The sequence below is a fragment of the Perca fluviatilis genome, chromosome 16 (genome assembly GCF_010015445.1).
Source record: "Perca fluviatilis chromosome 16, GENO_Pfluv_1.0, whole genome shotgun sequence".
In the NCBI taxonomy this organism is placed as follows: Eukaryota; Metazoa; Chordata; class Actinopteri; order Perciformes; family Percidae; genus Perca; species Perca fluviatilis.
In genome coordinates, this window is record NC_053127.1 from 13133899 (window position 1) to 13155958 (window position 22060).

Consider the following 22060-nt stretch of genomic DNA (forward strand, 5'->3'; position numbering starts at 1 on the left):
CCGGTAGGCTCTTGTCCACACCAATGTTTATTAAAGATATAGTGACAAATACTAGAGTGCATGTGATACTCACATTTGAGATCGTATAGGGACCTTATTATCAGCCTTATAAAGTTAAACTAGCCTGTGATATTGTCATAATATTCTCTTAGGTAATTACAAAGTGACTGCAGACCTTAGTGACTAACTGTACATTGCTTTTATCACACATATAAAGAGATGATCAAGTCAAGTAAGGTCAACTTTATTGTCAATTCTGCAATATGTGCCAGACATACAGAGCAATTGAAAATACGTTTCTCTCCGACCCATGGTGCAATAAGGACACGTACAACAAGTGAAATATAAAAGATAAGAAGTACAGTATATACAAATAAAGATAAAAAAGATAAGTAATATGTACAAATAAGATAAAGAAATACAAGTAATATATACAATACAGTAATACATTCTAAATAGTTCAAATGTGAGGCAAAATCAAACAATAGAGAAAACTAAAGATGAAGACCCACCACGGTTGTGTCGTCCGCAAACTTAACGATGTGGTTGCTGCTGAAGAAAGTTTGCAGACGACACAACCGTGGTGGGGCTCATCTCCAACAACTTTGTCTGGTGTCATGGTAATAGCATCAAGATAAAATAAGTATACGATTTTTATCCCCGTAGGGTGACTCAGGTGTCTTAGCAGCATCGGCAGTGAGAATGAAACACAGGTGCAGGCAAGGTTAGAGTCAAGAACCCACCAAGATAAATAAGAATTAAAATAAAAACAAGAATAACAGTAGAGATAAGATAAATACTGAGCTGCTGGCCCTAAATATCTGCACTGGATCACATGAGTCATAAGATAGCTGCAAACATTCAGTGAGGTTAATGCAGAAGTGACAGTGTAGTGAAATGGAGAAGAGACGTGCAACATGTTTTTTTTATGGACTAACATTATCATTCATGTCATCCATCTTGCGATGTGCATGGGGAAAAGTCTGTCTGTTAAAGAGAATGCAAGCTCTACCTAACATAATCCTAATATAATCACCCCACCTTGACTTCTGGATGGATGACAGGTGAAAATGTAAATTAATGTGCACCAGTCTAATAATCTATTCAGCAGTAAGTTATGCCGGTAAAATGATTAACATTATGTCAGGAAAAATATGGACTGATCAAGTAGTGATTGTGTGTTGAATTCACCTTCATAAATCAGTAATAACATGTTGAGTACTCAAGAGCATGAAGAAGAAGAAGAAGAAGAAGAAGAAGAAGAAGAAGAAGAAGAAGAAGAAGAAGAAGAAGAAGAAGAAGAAGAAGAAGACATGCCTTTATTTATCCCGCGAGGGGAAATTCACAATTTTCACTCTGTTAGTACAGTTGCACACGCACTTGTATACAGATTACAGATAATGTAAAATTATGGATGCATACTTACATGTGTTCTGGAGCTGAAACGATTAGTTGATTAATCAATTGTCAGACAAAGCAATTGCCAGCTATTTTGATGATCAATTTATTGTTTTAGTATTTTTTCATTTTTCAAATGCCAAACATTTCCCAATTCAAGCCTCTCAATTGTGAGCGTTTGCTACTTTTCTTTGCCTTATGTGATAATAAACACAATACTTTTAGGCTTTGGATGGTTGATTAAACAAAATAAGCAGTTTGACATTGCCTTGGGCTTTATGAAAATGTAATAAAAAAATGTTTTTCACTACTACTACAGCAGTACTTTCACTATTTATATGCTATATTAATAGATGAAAATAGTTGTTAGTTGCAGCCCTAATGTGTTCTGTTGTAATTTTAGGATTTCCACTGAAAATGATGCCTAAAGCAGAAAAATAGTGGCGTGAAACTTTATAGAATGATGTAAACAGCTTCATTACACTGTTTTTTGTGATATTCATGTAAAGCACCTGGTAAAGTTATTGCAGACTTTATTGTCTGTTCTTCTTTTTCATTTTTAAATGGCAGAAATTGTTGCAGAAATTGACCAAGACCAGAATCAACATGACACATCTCAATACTGTGACTCACACACTGAACTAAAGCACCATCCCACTAAAGGGTTTCAGTGAAATCCCACTCAAAGCTCCAGCAAATATAACTGTCTATTTAATCTAGTTTAATCATTCTCTTGACCATTTCCCAGAGCGAGTCCAGATTGTGGCTATCAATAGACCCACTGCCCTGTTAGCATTTAGCTATTGAGAGAATGTAGGTCACACATAGACAAAAGGGCTGGCGTTAGTCTTTTCTGGCTCCCCCAAGAGCCAGGAATGAAAAGCATGCTCTTTATGTAATGCAAAACACATTTACATGATACTATCTATGCTCTTGAGGGAAGAAACAGGTTTATTTATAGGATTTCATCACCAGTAGAAAACTCTCTTTTATCAGAGGGGAAATACTTTTCACATTTTTAATCAGCTATGGAACAGTTGTACTCTTCTTTAACTAGTAATAGTTTGTTTTGTAATTGTCTGTCTGTCTGTCTGTCTGTCTGTCAGTCAGTCAATCAGTCAGAAACTGGACAAAGGCCTGGATCCAGCAAAAATAGGCAGGACGAGATTATCACTGCTGAGCTCAGGTGCCTTTAACAGAAAGGGCAGAGAAATGGTGCATTACTTTCTCTCACTGAGATACTGAGTGTTTCTCTTTATCCCTCCCTTCTATAATATAGCAACATACTGTATATGAAATGTATGATCACAATTGAGGGAAATAATAGGTCATAATGTGTGAGTGTATGAACGTTTAAATGCTTTAACAACAGGATATGATACATTTTCCTTCTTCATTATGTTAACTAGGTTAGAAAATGTTAATGTAGTTGATGATTTATTTTATGCATTGATAACTAAATATGCAATACATAGTTAAATTTTTTGATATAAACATGTGCTTTAAGTTAAGTGTAAAACCTTCTGTAGAGACACGTTGAAACCTATGAATATACTGTCTAATAACAACAAACTTAATTAAGACAGATCTAGTCAGGAATGTACACAATAATTCTGCAAAATAATTTGATGATGTGTCGTTTTAAACTCTCCCTGAGTCTTTTGGGTCCCAACTGAAACTTTGAAATTTAAAACAGAAATGTTTGTCAACCACATGGAAGTTATTACAGATACAGTAGAACATGCAAAATGCATGAAAACTGATCTAAACACACATGGTATTTTTCATTACAGATCTATAATGACATACAAAGCTCACCTGTTGTTGCGTGTTTGTTTGTGTGCAACAGTGCATTGAAATGTGCATAGATGTTCAAATCTGGCTAATATTTCAGAATTAAATATCAACTATTCATGTCCATTTCTGTTACAATGGAAGCTCTGTATGGATTTCAAAAGAATGTTTTCATTTGCATAGTGGGCCTGTTTTGGCAATAATGCAGTGAATTGTTTCATTGTCATGTCTTCCCTGCAGCTGAACAGGTTCAGTCTTCATTCTAAAATATCAGTATTTCCTTTAGCATTCACAAAGTGTGTTGGTTAAACATTATTGTGACTTTTAACTTCAACTTCAACTTCCAACTTTAAACTTTATTATCCCGAAGGAAATTTGATCTGTAGCAGGCATCAGATCATATCAAGGACATCATTCCCTCCCTTTCTCTTCCTCAAGTTCTGCGGATGGAGGGGTCACTTAGGCCTTTTACCTAACTCATCAGTCTTACTCTAATGACCCATTAGTCGCCACAGAAACCTGCAGGTTTCGGCTAGAAGACTCCAGTCTGAGTGTTGGGGCAGGGCCGTGATGAGTCATCACCGTGTACTGCTGCCATCAGTGCTAATGAGGAGCGAGGCTTTAGGATGGTACAAGCTAATTGTCTGATTAGACCTGTGATGTTCCATTACATCTGCATGGGCGCTGGTGGTAATTAAATTACGCAGCTGACTGGTGTTTGAGTGTTTGGGCAGTCGGTCAAGCCTGCAGTACGTTGGAGTGTCTCATCAACTTTTATGATCTGTGAAGGGCAATGGTGCTTCCAGTGGCAGTAGTGAAGTTCAAATGGATTAAAATGATGCCGTAATTGGATCTGGACAAAATAAGACCGATATATTTCATAAAATGGTGTGTGACTTAAAACTTTCACATCAGGAAGGTGTTTTTTTGCTGCATGGTCTGTCGTTGTATCAGATGGGTTGCATTACATTACATGTCACTTAGCTGACGCTTTTATCCAAAGCGACTTACAATTGCTATATATGTCAGATGTAACACACCTCTGGAACAACTAGGGGTTAGGTGTCTTGCTCAGGGACACATTGGTTGATGTATCGCAGTGGGAATTGAACCCAGGTCTCCCTCACCAAAGGCATGTGTCATATCCACTGCACCATCACCACCCACACGCAATTTGCTACAAACATTCATGTCCCCCTCAGGATGACTTGTAATAACTTTGATGACCCCTTAATTTTTCCACTGGCACTATGATCAGGTATTTGGACATCAGCCTCAGCAGCACTTTGTGTTTGGTGCTAATTGGCAAATGTTACCATGCATTATACCTGTTTAACATCAGCATGTTAACTTTGTCATTGTGAGCATGTTAGCATTTTGCTCAAAGCCCCACTGTGCCTTAGCACAGCCACAGTCACATAGCTCCTACTACTGGCTGCAGACTCATAGTCTTGTTATCATGTAGCCTGTCACTTGGTTATCTGGAGCAGGATGTCTTAATTCCAGTATAAAAACATGTGTCTAACAGAGGACCATAGGAAGAGATAGAGATATACCGCGTACACAAGTTACTAGTAACACAAATGATGTGTCCTACCAATGGATCCACTCAGTCTTGGGGTAAGGGACAGATATTAAGCTGATATGTGATACTTTTCTTTCTTTTGTCAATGTCTAAAATTGGTTGGTCCAGCCAAGAAACCAACAAAAGTATATTGGTGTCAAAACTGTGAAAATTGCTACAGTGAGGGTTTTCAAATGTGATTTTTCAAATGTTGGATCACCACAAAGAAAAATGGCCTCCACCTATATTGCATTGTCTGGGGTGTTGGCAAAAATCCAAGGAATGGAAATCTGTATGGCAAGATACCATTGTTGTTTTATGATGATTTGAGTGAACTGATCCTTTAAAACAAATTATTAGAACACATTCTGATGTAGTGTTTCTGTGTCTGATGTGGTAACAGAGAGCTCCTGTTTTTATATAAATGCTGTTTTGGAAACTTCTCACAATCTTTACAGTAAGGGTGCCTGTGGAACTTTGGAGAAGCACAAAACCAAATGCAAATACTGTGGATTACTGTGAGTTGCAATTCATTATTCATTACTGATGCAACAACAAGGCTTTTTGTAGCAATACGTGTATACAGCATGTATTAGTGAGGAATGAAAACAAAGCAGTTCTAGCCAACCCTGGGTGAAGCCAGAGTATCAGAGGCAGAGAGTATTGTCAAATGTTAATACACACACACACACACACACACACACACACACACACACACACACACACACACACACACACACACACACACACACACACACACACACACACACACACACACACACACACACACACAAAACTTTAAAGATGCATAATAGAAAATGTTGGAAGCATCTCGCTTGAAAAACTGAGAACATAGATTTCAGCTTCTGATGTGTGCTAATTACCACCAGCGCCCATGCAGACATAGAGAAATAAAAGACAAAAGTGGCAAAAAATATGCAGACAGGACAAGGCAACAAATGTTAAGCTCAAGATACTTTAAAATGCTAAGCTTTCATTTAACAAAAACATTCAAACTTAATGTTTTGTGGACTATAATGGAGTGTAGCACAACAGTTATTTTTTCCCTCTAACAAGGCTTTTTGATCTCGTTTTCTTCCTAAGGACGAGTACCCTGGACTTCTTCTTTGTCGACACCAGATGGAGCTCAAGATATTAGATGGGAACAGTAATCTGCTGTTGTCATGGTTTCAGGTATCCTGGAGGCAAATTTGCCTTTCCTAGATTTGCGAAGTCATGACCCGTCCTACTCTGCCTCTGATTGGCTAGTACTCGTTACCTTTGTTTGTTGGATTGGTTAGGTATAGGCATGAGGCGTGAGATTGGTTAAGGTAAGAATACCAGAACAAAACAATCAGAGGCAGAGTAGGGCGGGACATGCCTTTGCCAAACCAAAATCCACATCCTGGAGACACAATACTGCATGCTAATGGAAAGAGAAAAAGAGAGAGGTAGAGGTTGTTGCTCCCTCTCTTTTTTGTTTTATATCTGTATCTCTATATTTGTGTATGTAGTATTATGTAGGCCTATATGTATGTGCCAAATCGCTTTTTCATGTTTAACCTGCAATTCTATATTGATTTGTCATATCAATATCGACTGCGACATCATACTTTTCTAAAAGTGGTCATAAGTTTCAACTTGTCTTATTTGTATACATGTATACGTTCATAATCTCTATAATCTAAACTACTACTACATAACCTGTATCTGTCTCTTGCAGTCTTTCCTTATTTGGAGTTTCTCAAAGTTATGCAGAGGGTAATCATCAGATGACTTCACAATGCACCGCTTAAAAAGCTATTGCTATACAACTCAACTATTGTTTTTTTTGGGGGGGGAGACGCACAATGGGTCTCTGTCCCATCCCGTCCAGGATTCTAACTGGTTCTGTTCTCCTCATTTCCTCTGACATCACAAACAGTATCATCAACCAACTATCCAAAACAACCGATTTGTCATGATCTAATCCTCCGCCACATTGCAGACAAACATATCTCTGATTGTGTTGTTTACAAGAAGCCATTTTGTCCTGATAGCTTGGCATCAGCATCAAACATGCAGTCTGCATCTGCTTGCCTAAAAGGGCTTTTATCCAAACCTCCTTGGCATACACAGATAATTTAAATTTAGATGTTGAACAGCAGCAGCAGGTACCCAAATAGCTTTCATTACCAAATGGGAACAACAACAATGAGACTCACTGATAAACTGCAGTCATTTGATTATAAAATAATCATGTATCCTGGCTTATACTTAATGGCATGTTGGAGGTCACACTGGCTCCGTCCCGCCACAGTGCAGCTGAGAGTTGTGTTACTTTGGATTAAGCTCTTGTATTGTGTTGCCTCTGTTGTCTCCTGCTTATTTATGCAGCGATGGTCAACATGTCGTCACTCGCATAACTTGCAACAAACATTTGGGACACTCTGTCATCACTGGAGACATGCACGGGGTTGGGTAAAGCTAAACGATGAAAGCTGACCAACTGTGTAATCTACCTGTTAAAAATATATATTATCTTTCTTTATCAATTTTTACATTTTGCTAAATTGTAGATGCCACTTTGTTGTGTGTAGTGTAAGCCATTCACACGCAGAAACAACTTTAAGACTTATTTATTTCCACTTTGCACAGGGACACATGCACGTTTTGCTACATATAGGGAACAATCTAAAAGTGTTCGCTAATACATCATCAAATGAAATGCACGCCGATCACATAAGGGTGAATGAGCCACTGGGGTGTGCCTGGTTGGGCGCTTGCCCAGTCCACTGCCCAGGGCTACAACAATCCGACAGCCGGATGAGCTTGTTTCCAAAGTGATTGATGAAATGTTAATGTGGAAAACAACGATCCAGAGAATGCTTATCATGATCTAAAAAAGGCCACAGGGTCACTGTTTGAGAGACTTGGAACTTGATGAGGTTTGTCAGGAGTCAGATGACTGGGGAATGCAATGTAGTTGTCTGTTTACACTGTGAGCCTGTAAACAGAGATTTTCAATTATGAGGCGAGCGCTCTTGAAAATAAGGATTATTACATGGTTTGTTCCTGCAGAATAGGCTTAATCAGGAAAACAGAAAAACCACCAACTTATTGAAAGAGTCACACACGCATCCTCTGTGGGACTGTGTGATTGCTGCAGGAGGAAATAGATCTGATTTCTTTTAGAAGAGCTGAACCAAAGTAACTGCTGCTGAGGAATATCAGATTGTTGATTACCAAGGTGATGACTAATCTGCAAGACAATAGTGGGTATAACTTAGCTAACTACACTGAATGTATTCTTATTTCTTGGGCTAAAGTTTGATGGTTGTAAATGAGAAGAGCACTTTTCTGCACGTAATCAATAGTCTGCACACTTTAAAAATAACTGGCCAATCATAGGGTTGTGTGCCAGCAGTGGAATACTGAATCAAAGTGACCTTTCCTCCTGTTTAATTTAATCATATTGCCTCCGCCATTTGTCACCCTCTTTCATCTTGCCTAGTGTTTCATCATATTTACAAAGGGACCTGATAGGTTTAATTAAAGATACGATAATAATTAATTAACATGATACATGTCTTTATTTTTCAGTGAGTGGCCCTGAAAGGCAGCTCAGGTGATTCAGTCTTTGATCACTGCTTTTGTTTAATGTGTGGTGTCTTTTTGTGGCATAGACTGAGGTTTGCATTATGAATGGTGGGCCAAATGGACCAGGAAATATATTGTAGTTGGATTTGTGTAGGCCTAAATGCACGTACGCATAGTCACTAGAGCAAGCACTTAGATTTATGTATTTCTGCTTTTCTTGACACAGCACAATGTTTTTTATTTTAAAGTGACCTCTGTCAACCTCTACTTACAGCACCCCTAAAAAGTGTCTGGCACAGGTCCCTAGCCTGTGCACGGGTTTACTTGTTGTTTTCCACAGTTTGCATTTAGGTTATCTATGGTTTCTCTTTTGGTAATTATTTTTTTTCTTAATTTTTTTTTTCTTTTTCTGGGCCAGACTTGCACTGTTAATATGGCTGCATGAGATGGATGCATCCTGTGAATAAATACAGCTGGACTGCAAACGGGGTCTTCCTCTCAGTTTTTGTTCCTCGGCCAACCTTACAGTAATATTATGGTTTGAAGGAATTAAATTTAATAAGCAAGTAACTGTCATACTGATTATTAGTATAGCCTAGTGAACTATTAATTTATGTTTTATTCTATTTAGTCAATTTATTTACAAAAACAAAGTAAAACTTGTAAGCAATATAAAAGAAAAACAAACGAGATCATCAGCAACATACAAGCCACAAGTAAGCAACTATAGGATTGTTCTTGTTGAAAAGGGCTAGGAAGAAGTTAAGAACTTTTCCAGTCCTACCCCCTCTTAATTTTCATTATTCATAATAGAAATTGAATTTGCATCCATCAGTGTCCATGTTGAATTCAGTCGACTGCAAATCAACTCTTTTGTTTTTGTTATTTTACTTCTTTTAGAACCAGTGTGGGCAAATGTCCAGAGAACACAACAAACATATTTAGTGGTTCAATATGTATTAAAATGTAGGCTAAGTGTTGATTGAATGAATTAATGAATGTTTTTTTGGTTTCTTTTTGTGTGTGTATGTGTGTGTGTGTGTGTGTGTGTGTGTGTGTGTGTGTGTGTGTGTGTGTGTGTGTGTGTGTGTGTGTGTGTGGCCCATCCCAGGACACCGATACAAAAGTAATTTCATCCACAGCTTCCGGTCCAATGTCCACACACAACATATTCTACTTTGCACAAAATAAAGAATAAAGAATAGAAAACATATTATATAAATAAACAGGGAATGTGCACATGCTTGTTCTAAAAAGTCTGCAAATAAAAATGTTCATAAAACCTAATTAACAGATCTATATCCTGCCTCATCTCTCTTACTTCAACTTTGTTGTATAATTGCAATCTTAAATCATGATAATGTTAATGTTATAATCAGGAACAATGGATCATATTTTATAAACTGATATTTTAGTATGTAAAATTTGTATTTGAAAAGTAAAGAAGTGTAGAGAAGTAGAAAATAGCATATTTTGGAAATACTCAAGAAAGATACAAGTACCTTAAAATTGTACTTAAGTACAATACAATTGTACTTAGGCTAGTTACTTTCCAGACACTTTTATTTTGAAGGAAGTGTTCGGTGTTTTTGTGGTTACAGTTGGAGCAATTACACACCCCTTTACACTTGTCTTGTGTATATTAGACTGACAGGAAGGACTATATCCAGACTGAACTGAAAGGGTGGGGACAGGAGTATTATGTGATATTAGTTATTGGCCCATTACAGACTGCAGTGAATAGTCCTGAACCAAGCTGCTGTTAAATCACTTCTCAAAATGTATCCAAAAAAGAATTCTGTTTTGTTATTATCATAATTATTTATATATTATTGATTAGACTACATTTTATTTTTCTATTACTTTAACTGAATTTATTTGCCTCATTGCAGTCCTGAAATGTTTTAATCCTGGTTCAAACATGTACAGTAAAGCACGTAATAACATTGTTTATAAAAGGGCTGAATACATTAAAATATATTGTTTTAAAATGTATTAAATAAAAGTACATCAAAATACACCTAAAGCACTAAAAGTAAAAGAAGGCTACCCATTATGCAGTTCATTTCAGAACTGCAGAACAATGTATATTATATAGGCATAATTGGATTATAAATATGAATGCACTAATGTGTAAGCATCACTTTAATGTTGCGGCTGGTAAAGGTGGAGCTACTGCTGGATAACTTGGGAATTTCCCCCCTAGGTTCAATAAAATCTTATCTTATCTTGACCTATACATAACTATCAATTTGTTAGTTATATTTTGTATTATTAATCAGAATGTTACTGTAAGTCTCTGGAATATGTGTAGAAGTATAACATAGACACTTTGTAGCCTACAAAATAGTTATTCGTTAGATAGTTGTTTGTTAGCTTTGTTGTCCTTGTTTCAAGCTATATGTTCATTTCTATCTTTTCTGTTCTTTAACTGTGTGCAAGTACATCAATACCATCTTTAAATTAATTGTTTATGTACACATAGGCTACTTGCCATTAAAACTGATTCTGAGTAGCACAAAATGGAACTGGGGCCCGGCCTACTCAAGAAAAGTACAAGTAGCCTATCTAAAATGTGTACTTAAGTAAAGTTCTTGAATAAATGTACTCAGTTACTCAGGCAAGCGTTTTTTTCCAGCGCTCCACATCAGCCACATGCTTTTATTTAGAAGGTCATAACCGGAACTGCGGTCTTTTATTGCGGAGAGTAAATTCCAGGGTGGATCATCATGGGTGGATCACCAACTGACGTCTCTATTCAGTTTTCAGTCAAATCATAGCAATCTGGCGGACAGAGCAGATACATGCGTCTACGAACAAGAGACATGCTAGCACCTTCTTTGATGCTCTTATAAGCTCCGGAAAATACTAGAACATCTGTGGGACGTCTTCTAACCGAAATTAGATAACGCGTCGGCAAACGAACACCCCGAAAACACACAAAAATGGACGAAAAGCCGTTTACGAAAGAACTTGATCAGTGGATCGAGCAGCTTAACGAATGCAAACAGCTGACGGAGGGACAGGTGAAAACATTGTGTGAAAAGGTGAGATATCTCTCAACTCTAAGTTACTGTTAACGTCTTCTCTCTCCTTGCCGACGCCTTCCAGACATTCTTAAAATGGCGTCTATAGTGTACATTTCACTGCGCCGTGCGTATATTTTACAATCACTTTATGGTTTTTGTTTTGGGCGTTTGAATCGTTGCCTGGGGAACTAATTAATCAATCAATCAATCAATCAGACTTTATTTGTATAGCACTCTTCATAAATATCAAATGTAGCTAACACAAAGTGCTTTACATAATCCACACAAAGCAATAATTGGATTTGTATTCAGTAAAATAACAGCCTTTACTGAGGAAACTATGTCCTAAATATCTTACAGTGAGGAACACCAAGCAGTAAAACGGGCTAAAATGCATAGATAAATAGACAGACAAATACATTGATACATAAATAAATAAAGCTCACTTAAAAGTCAGACTAAAAAGGTAACGTTGGGTCTTCAGTTTGCTTTTAAAAGTATCAACGGTCTCTGCTGCCCTCAGCTCCTCATGAAGGTTGTTCTGGAGGCGTGGACCAGCTAATGAATTACCAGCACATGTTGTCGCTGACTGTGGGTTTACTAGCCAGGAAGGGGTCAGCCATACTGTGTGGATTCAAGTAACATACCACATTTACAGCCCTCTTCATTCAAACTGTCAGTGTGACCTGTGGCATCTCTTTTTAGCTAAAGAAAGTCATACATCTATTACACATACGTACAGACACACATGTAAACAAACCGCTCTGTGAGGATTGTAAACAGTAATACAGTAGGGCATTGCAATAAACACACTATAAAAAGTGCTGGAATAAATTAAGATTATTATTAATTAACAGGTTGCTTATATATCTGAGGTATGTGGATATGACAGTAGTGTATATTTGATGCTATGATACCAAAACAAACCCCGTGCAGCACATTGCAGCCCCGGAAAGGTTGCTAAAGGCTTTCTGTACAGTTAAAGATGTGGCTGACCTGAGATGAAGTTTGCTTATCATCCTCTATGCATGTGTGCTACGTCGTTACTCTGCTTTTCTCACAGGTAGTTAAGAAAGTTGCCATTAACCTCTGACCCCTGCTAAGTTTTTATTTACTTCTCTAGTCAATAAGTAGTGAGGCTGACTTGTTTACTAGGCAATAAAGTAGTCCATTTTCAAACTTAAACATGAAATATATGACTTAATTGGTCAAAGGTACATCATGTGAATGGGAACTCTAACTGGTGAACCTTCTCTATCCTCTGCTTTTGCTTCCAGTTGGTAGACATGTGTCACACAGGGAAACCTAGGGGTAATGTAAGCAAATGACGTAGGCGACTGAACTCATTACATGGCTAGACTTTTCTCCTGACACTGTCATCTTTGAGGTCACAGAGGTGTTGTCATCTTAGCCTGGCTTTGACCTTTTAGCCACTTAACTGGTGCTTGCTTGTTGATCTTATCTAACTGTTACACTTATTGTGATTCTTCCAAACAGAAACTGAAAACAGAACATGTACAATGTTTTCAGTAGCCATGTTTTTTTGCTCTGCTCCTGCTTTTAGCTGATAACTGGCCAACTGACTCTGCAGACTTCTGGTTTGAGTTGGAGCCTAACCCCATTCTCAACCTCAACGTATTTCTGCTCAGACCATCTGCTGATTTCCAGCTCTAGCTGTCAGGGCCACACATAACAAGTTCACCTGTAGACTCTTAAACATTTTTTAATCATCAAAATGTGGTGTTTCTTGATTTTCTTTTTGCAAAACTAGGCCCACTACCATATTTGGAGTGCTGGAAGTTAACCAAGGAAGGAGCTGCACAAATAATGTTTCTCTTTCCTGCTGCTCTCCACTGTTTCCTCCCAAATGCAGCAAAGATGCCATAAAAATAGTTGAGAGGAAAACCTACACAGTTTCCTCACCCTGCTGTATCGTTGTCACAGCTTGTATTCGCTCAACTACTCCAAAGTGTCTACCTGCATCTACAGTAACCATCCACCACCCTGTGACTTGTATTAATTTATTCAGCAGAATGCAACCTCACATCCTCCTCCCTGATTTAAAAATAGCAGAGGATGTGATTTTTGATTTTGAGTTGCATCACCAACGCTATCAAATCTATTGTAATGGGATCAGAGTGTGTGACTCATGGTAATACTGTTCATTGTGACTCAGAACGGCCGTCTCTGTTTTGGGATGTATGGGGGTGCGGAGGAATGTGATGTGCTGTGTAATCTGTCCTTAGTCTTTTCATTCCTGCTTTCCTGCTTTCTCAGTATAAAGCAGAGTGTCTGCCTGGTGTCTAGTGGGCAGGAGGGAATACTTAATCATAATCAGTGCAAATCTTTCAGTTTTCAACATTGCAGTGTTTTCCCCTCGCAAGGCTCTGGGTGGGTTGTTTACAATGTAGTATTGTAATCCGCTTGATCATTTAATCATGTTTAATGTAGTTGCCGTGTTTACATTAGGTGAGTGCAGACAATGCTCTGTTTCTCCTCAAACATTAATGCCATATGGCATCATCTAAAGGTTGTCAGAATGATGTAATATATTGGTCATGGGGCAATACTTGCCCCACTTCCTGGAGCTGAAGTCCTCTCTATGACCACTGTCTATGTTTAAACCAGTTGGATGCAGCTAGTCAGGGCAGCAAATAAAGCTTTGTTTGCCAACTGAGGTCATGGTTTTACTCAGAAAAATGAGTCGGTGTTCCACATGAGTTTGTTTTCCTACCACAACGCCTGATATACTAGAGAACTAAATTTGTATCCCAAAATAGTGTAATAGTGATATCATAAAAACAGTATTTAAATTGATATCAAAAAGACAGATGAAAGTATGTGACAACACAGTGGTCCCTGTGAACACACTCGAACCAAAGAGACTGACGTTGACAAAATGTTGTTAAATGCATTCTCAGCTAAATTCACAAACTGTCACAGTAGAAAACACGGACCCAATCTGCAATCATCTAGCTGGTGCTGATTTCCACACTGATTATAGTACTGTTGCCAGGCAGATGCTTAACTTTTAACTACCGTCATTTTAAAACCTCTTGAGTGAAGTCATTGTTTGTGGTTGTAGTTGCGCCTAGTCGTTGAGCTTAATGTCTGCAGGAAAATCTTTGGCCGTGTTTAACTGACTTTTACTGGGATTATATTGCGGCAGACGTTAAAATGCTGACTTCACTTCTTGGGGCTTGGCTAAGCAGTTTGATGTCTGTGTGACGTCTTTGGCACGACTGTCCTCTAGGAGGTTCCCTCCCTGCAGCCTCTCTGTGGCATTCCTGCTACAGGTGTGGTACTTTGGTCGAGGTGCTTGCGTAACATCTGCCGTCATCCTTTTCATATACGGCTGAACTGGCACCCACAGTACTTAAACTGTGACCCGCCATCTCCTGGATAAACTGGTCTCTCGCATCGCTATGTCCAGGCTCAAATTGGGAATTATGAAAATGTTCTCCTGATACCATAAACAGCAGGTCACATTGAATTAGTTTACTTCCTCCAGTTTTATGTAATATTTGATCTACAGATTTTAATCCTGTTTGAGGTTTTATTGTTTCTTGTCATTTTTTTTTGCATTGTTTCGTTATAAGTAAAGGATATTTACTAGGGTTTTTAAGGTGATTGATGTTGCTGATAATCGCAGTGCAAGAATGATCTTGTAATCCACTACAACAACCAGCTATAAAGGCAGGATATTTACAACTGCAGGATTTTGACTAAAGATTAGAAGTCTCTTAATGAGAGGAAGGAGCAAGGAAGTAAGAGCATAAAACGGATGAAAACATTGGCCCGATTCCTCTGCAGTATCTGAGGCAACCTTTAGCAGGACTCAGCAGACGACAAAGAAATCAAATCAGTGGTTTATTACGGCACACAGTGAGAAGATATAACTCGTATCTGTTGTCAGACCAAGTTATCCCTGCTCTGGCCTCGTTCAAAGTGCACATTAACCAAGTTATAATCAGCTGAGCCAGTTTAGTACACAGAGGTGATATCTGAAGCATCACTGAACACATTACTCAGTTCAGCAGTGTAAGATTACAGAGCTGTAGACCATTTTATTGTATTATGCATTGTGCAACGGTTAAGGTTGGGTATCGTTCAAAAACCTTCGATACCGGTTCCTAAACGATATTTTTCCGATACCAATTTTATAAAACAAAAAGGTCTACAACAACACTACAGCACAAATCTTTTTATTTATTTTTCAGCTCCTATTATGTGAGCCCGTCTCTGTGCATAACGTAGTTTTTCCTGCATGTCTCTACGACGCGTGGCGATAGACGGCCAATCTCACTCAACGTAATCAGGAGGGGGTGGGCGGACGAAAATATATTGCTGTTCCACTTTAACACAGGCATGTAGCTTAAGAGTCAAAGGCCCATCCACAGCACAGTCATTGAAATGCCTCCTGTCACATGGTAGTATGGGCACGTGGAAGATGTGTATGTGGATGTAATATAGGTCAGCATTGTGCAGCGCTGCAGTCCTGTCCTGGTCTCCACCCCCCGCCGCCGCCGGGATGACAGGCCGACTTCAGCAATCTATCTCTCAATTGTCTCTTTATCTCAGCGTGGTTGCATTTGTTGTTTAAAGGCAACAGTATGAAAAGATTGGGGGCTGCTCAGAATGTGCCACATACAAAACACCAGGCATTTATTTGGGAGGACCTAACCCATCACTGTTTCTATTGTCCACCTTCCTATGATGCCTCTCTCCTAGGCTGTTTTTAATCATCAAATGTAAGATAAACCACATACAGAAACTAAACTACCAACCACAGAGATTTAGTTAGAAGCTACAAACGTACTGAGAGCTGAACACACAACTTTTCAAAACGTCTTTCTCTCCTGCACAGGTCCCGGCGCCCGTCAGTAGACCTCCTTAATACCTTATTATGGCACAGACAAATACTGTAGGCAGCGCTTTTTCAGTAGTCATCGCATGTTTCTAATTCTAATGTATGATTTATGTGAGAGGAACAACTGCAATGTATACACAAACTCTCACACACAACCAGTCTATATGCGTACGGAAATTATGTACGTGTTTATATGCATATAGAGCGGGGAAGTGAGATCCGATCACAAGTGGTCACTCAGGACGCATTTGGAGGTCCAATACTACTGCTAGGTGGGAACACGCCCATCCACTTGTGATTGGATCACTCAGGACAGATGTTAAATTGTAATTTCCCCACTGGGGATCAATAAACAGTATATAAATAAATTTAAACCAGGTCAAAACAGGCCCACTGCTAAAAGGAATGTGGTCATATGTGGCTTAAACCACCCCCAAATGTGGTCTGAGTGATCGGATCTCAATGCGTCCTGCATGCATTCCCACCTGTACTTGGAGCTGCCCCCTTATGATCGGCTCACTCGGATCGCATTTTAATACCAGGTGAAAACGGGGCTTCTGTCTCTCTTCTTGCTCCATATCTCCAATGTGGCTCAGTGTGTCAGACATGTCTGGTGGTCATTCAGCTCAGACAAATTTCTCTCTCAGCCTGAAGATTTGTTTGCTTCAAAGCTCCTTTTTAAAGAGCTCATCCAACTGACTGACCCCTTTAGTCAGACCAGCCAGCCAAGCTAGACTGACTGCAGGAATAGTTCCTGTTGTGGGACTCCAGATTTAGTATTGGTGCTTTTTTTCATAATGTTTTTAGTTTTGGTTTAGTGGTGCAAGTACCGGTAAAGGCTGCATAATCATAAGGCACTTGCTTAGTGAAAATTAATAACAATGTGTGCTTATCTTTTTAAAATTAAAGAAATATGCACTTTAAAGGAACACGCCGACTTATTGGGACTGTAGCTTATTCACTATATCCCCCAGAGTTAGATAAGTCCATACATACCCTTCTCATCTCAGTGCGTGTCGTAACTCTGTCTGACGCTCCCACCGAGGTAACCGGCTCCACCTAGCCTACTGCTCCCAATAAGTGACAAAATAACGGCAACATGTTCCTATTTACATGTTGTGATTTGTAGAGTCACAGGGTGTACAAATAACAAGGTCACATGAGACACAGCTATCTTCTTACCGTATACATACTGGGAACTATATTCTCAGAAGGCGAAGCACTGCTACTTGGGCGGAGTGATTTGCTCGCAGCACCTGAAGCCCTGTGGTGAGGAGCAGAGAGTTCGCCTGGAGTTCGCTAAGTTGCTGCGAGCAAATCACTCCGCCTGTACAACTCTACACAAAATAAGGAGAATCTATTCAGTTCAATTGTATTTTTAGTGTCAAATCACAACAGAAGTTATCTCAGGACACGTTACAGATCGAGTAGGTCTAGACCACATTCCAGCTGAGTCATACACTGCCACAGCAGCTTTTAGACTGCGCCATGAGGATTAAACTGTGTCCACCTTGTAGTGGCTGACTGTGTTGCCATCGCCCTCCTAGCTCAAACTAAGTGCTCTCAAAATAGTAATCTGAGGAAACAAAGTGTTTAAATCACAGGAACTAGTGACCGTTTTCCAGTCTGTTCTCTGATGAAGAGCAAATAATGACAAAATGACAGTGTAAAGTCACTTGGAGTTCCCTGCATTTCAAATGAGCAAAACACAGTAAAGTGGCAAACAATATATTAATTGTGGAAAAATGACTTCAGTTTTTGTATTTCATACTTCCTGGTGTTTTATTTTTTTTTTTTTATCCATGGACCACAGTTAAATGTTTTTTTTTTTTTTTTTTCTGCAGGCAAAGGAGATACTGACCAAGGAATCAAACGTTCAGGAGGTGAGATGTCCGGTAACAGTGTGTGGCGACGTGCACGGCCAGTTCCACGACCTCATGGAACTGTTCAAGATCGGAGGGAAATCTCCAGACACAAACTATTTGTTCATGGGAGACTACGTTGACAGAGGGTACTACTCCGTAGAAACCGTTTCTTTACTAGTATCGCTTAAGGTAAGTTATCATTTTAAGAAGTCCTCACACATTTGACTCCGAAACTGAAACTGAATAGGGGTTTTGAGGACGAAATTTACCACACAGCTCTGTTGTTTGCTCGTGTTTCAGGTGCGCTACCGGGAGCGCATCACAATCCTCAGAGGGAACCACGAGAGCAGACAGATCACACAAGTTTACGGCTTCTATGATGAATGCCTAAGAAAATATGGCAACGCCAACGTTTGGAAGTACTTCACCGACCTGTTTGATTATCTCCCCCTCACTGCCTTGGTAGACTCTCAGGTGAGAATTGGTTGGTTTCACAGATATAATAAATACGACTTTGTTGTGACAGAGTTTAATGTTGCATTGTAGAATGAAATATATAACATTGCTAGTTTGGGAATTATTAGTTTTACTTTAATGATGTGATGGATACAGAAGCTGATGGTCAGAGAGAAGTATTTTGTACTTGTTTTTACTACTAATACTGACATTTTCCTCTCATCCTTCCAGATATTCTGCCTTCATGGAGGCCTGTCACCGTCCATAGATACTTTGGATCACATCAGAGCACTGGACCGTTTGCAGGAAGTGCCACATGAGGTAGTTGGATAATACTTAATTTTGATGTTCCTGGCCAAGCGGCTTATAACTTTGCCTTTGACAATGTAACAAAATTTTGGTTGTAAAATAAGCTGTCATCAACAAATGTTTGTCAGTAACAGTCACTTTACCATAAACGATACTTAAAGCGTAACTCTCGCCAAAATGCAACCTAGGGTCTTTTTGTGAATGTACCCGAGTCAAACTTTCGTTTAAAAGCATATTTAGGACGGAATCGCCACTTTTAAGATTTACCGTATTTTCGTTTTTCGGTCAAATGGCCTTTTGAATGGGAGTGCTAGGGGCTCTTTTATGCTATCCTCAAAATAGCTATTTTTAAAACACTAAGAAGGCTCGACACAACATTCAACTTTACTCAAAGTATCACCAGGGGCTCTACACCTTAACGCAAGCATTGACAACATTGTTTGTGTACCCAGAATTCACTAAAAAGAAAGCATTTTAACAACTCACCGTAGCTCTTGTTGTTTCTGTCCGCTACCACCTCGGCAGTCAAAACAAGTCGATATCCAAATGTGAATGAACAGACTCCATGTAAGACTCCTTTTTCAACTACAAGGTCAATATTGATTTTCAATAACGACAAAACAAGAAATAATCCGTGCATTTATGTGGAACTAAGCTTTAGGAGCTTCCCATCTTTACTCTCCTCCCTGTTACGTTGCATTCGGAAATCGATTGTTTTTGACTGATAAAATGGCTGCGGCCAGAAACAACAAGTGCGTATTCTGATAAATATTTTCTTTTAGTAAACTCTGGGTACACAAACAATGTTGTCAATCGCTTGCGTTTAAAGCCCCCTATTATACTCGAGCAAAGTTTAATGTTGTGTCGTGCCGGTACTTAGTGTTTTGTATAAATGGCTATTTTGAGGATAGCAAAAAAGCCCCCCTATCACTCACATTCAAAAGGCCATTTATTACAAAAATACGATAAATCTTAAAAGTGGCGATTCCGTCTATAAAACAAATTACATTTTGCGAGATTAGTAAAAAAAAAAAACTTTAAAGACAGAAAGGAAGCATTGTGTTGATATTGTCTTTTCTCCATAACTCAGTATATTTGCAGATAAACATGGTGGCTGTTCAAGTATTTAATAGCAGGACTGCGTCTTTGTTTCCTTGCCATCGTGCTCCTCTTTGTCTCCCGCAGGGTCCCATGTGTGACCTGCTGTGGTCGGACCCTGACGACCGCGGTGGCTGGGGCATCTCCCCTCGAGGAGCCGGCTACACTTTCGGCCAGGACATCTCTGAGACTTTCAACCACGCCAACCGCCTCACGCTGGTGTCCCGTGCCCACCAGCTGGTTATGGAGGTGCGTGTCTTATTTAAATTTACCAGGCAATTATACATTTTAGTATAATTCAGGACTGTAGCTGTTAAAGTACATAGACTTCCCAGATGCAGTCAAGAAGTACCCACTTCAGTGGTGTTTTGTTTATTCAAGTAATGCTTAATGAAAACTGAACTAAATGAGCACAAACAAAACAAAGATTTCTCCCAACCACTACTGCTACAGAAAACAATAAGACAAAGGGCTATACCACCATCTTGAACGGTCATACAGAGATTAAAAACAGTAGATTTTCATTACAGTAGCACTTTTTGAATTGTACGGAATTATACATCTCCGGTGAATAATGCATCGGTTTCCTCCAGGGTTACAACTGGTGCCATGAGAGGAATGTGGTGACAATATTTAGTGCTCCCAACTACTGCTACCGCTGTGGCAACCAGGCAGCTATCATGGAACTAGACGACACCCTCAAATACTCATTGTAAGTATAACAAAAAAACTGAGAGCTGCAGTATGTGATTGTGTGTATCCCTAAAAGCTGAAGCTCTGCATGATTATGTTCCCCCCCAAATGTTTAATGCCTGAAATGGTGCTACATGTGTTGTAAAACACGAATTATGTGTGTATGCATCATTCTAAACAATGCTCAGTATTATGCTTCCAATATACGAGTTGCTTTTATGATTGGTTGACAAATCTCATGTTTTTTTTCTACTTTTTTTATTTTTTCTCCTAACCAGTTTGCAGTTTGATCCTGCGCCTCGCAGAGGGGAGCCTCATGTCACTCGCCGCACCCCAGATTACTTCCTGTAAATTCTGACCTTTGACCCTTGTACAGTCAGGCCCAGTATTGCCATGATGTATGATATTCAACCGATAACAACATGAATGAGAAAAGGGAGGGTGGGAGACTGGGGGGGCTACACAGCAGTGCACATTGTATATCCACACAAAGACCTATTTAAGCATTTAGAAAAAAAGAAATGTCTGAGTGTCTTTTGAATTAACCAAAAGGTGTGTGCCATATGTATAACGATATTCATTGCTGAGGACTTGTATTGAAAATCTCCCCCACTATGTAAAACAGTGATGTTTAAATTCCTCCTCCTGTTCCTGGTGCAGCTGGACCGAATGCACCAAGGTCAAGATGAAAATTTGCTACGTCAAATGCGGCTGTTTGAACTCTACATGCCATGGCTTATATTTAGGAGATCTGAATGTGATCTGTTTGCACTTTTGTAAATCTAAACAAATGTAACATATGTGAAAAGAAGAATATTATTTCACACTACAGATGCTTTTTCTTTTTCTTTTTTTTCTTTAAAAAAAAATTACAAATAAAGCCCCCAACAGGCAAGTTTTACACAAGGTTTCTTTGCCCTGGGTAACTTTTTAAGGAAAGCCCTTCCTATGCAGTCACACAACTGAGCTTGGTGTATATAATAGACAGATAATGGAGTGTTCATCCACATCAACTCACTGACTCCCGTTGAATTACCAGAGTCTGTATTAACCAAACCATTTCAATAATAAAGATGAAGATGGCTCCTTGATATGAATGTGCTGTTATCTTTCTTTTACTTTTTATGATACTGAAAAACATTGCCCTGAATGAGATGGCAACTGGTGTTATGGTCTGGCTTAGAAGGTCCTTTTTACCTGTGATTAATTCTGAACTGAACCACCTGGAAGTCAGCCAGTTCACCAACCAGGGAGTAGGTCAGTCATCTGTACTGGTTGGCTGGCATTGCTACAATTGAAGCATTAGTTTAGGGTGTGTGGTTTGGATAGGTTTGCACACTGATGACCATCTTCCTCTTGGAGAGTTACTATAATGGTAACTAAACTCTCTCAAAGATACATAGTT

General features: G+C 39.1%; 1 protein-coding gene across 1 annotated transcript; it reads left to right on the forward strand.

Annotated features, from left to right (window-relative positions):
- Positions 1 to 11034: 11034 nt before the first annotated feature.
- ppp2cab (protein phosphatase 2 catalytic subunit alpha b) lies at positions 11035 to 21746 on the forward strand. The gene is made up of 7 exons (XM_039778196.1): positions 11035 to 11382; positions 18079 to 18288; positions 18400 to 18573; positions 18787 to 18876; positions 20050 to 20211; positions 20556 to 20674; positions 20934 to 21746. Exons 1-7 carry the CDS (start codon positions 11281 to 11283, stop codon positions 21004 to 21006), a joined length of 930 nt encoding a protein of 309 aa, XP_039634130.1. The 5' UTR covers positions 11035 to 11280; the 3' UTR covers positions 21007 to 21746.
- The last annotated feature ends 314 nt before the right edge of the window (positions 21747 to 22060 follow it).

What these genes read in the sequence shown, in the direction of transcription:
- ppp2cab (XM_039778196.1), top strand. Translation starts at nt 11,281, where the DNA reads ATGGACGAAAAGCCGTTTACGAAAGAACTTGATCAGTGGATCGAGCAG. An exon ending in TGAAAACATTGTGTGAAAAG is followed by an intron (nt 11,383 to 18,078) that starts GTGAGATATCTC and finishes TTTTTTCTGCAG; the next exon opens with GCAAAGGAGATACTGACCAA. An exon ending in GACACCCTCAAATACTCATT is followed by an intron (nt 20,675 to 20,933) that starts GTAAGTATAACA and finishes TCTCCTAACCAG; the next exon opens with TTTGCAGTTTGATCCTGCGC.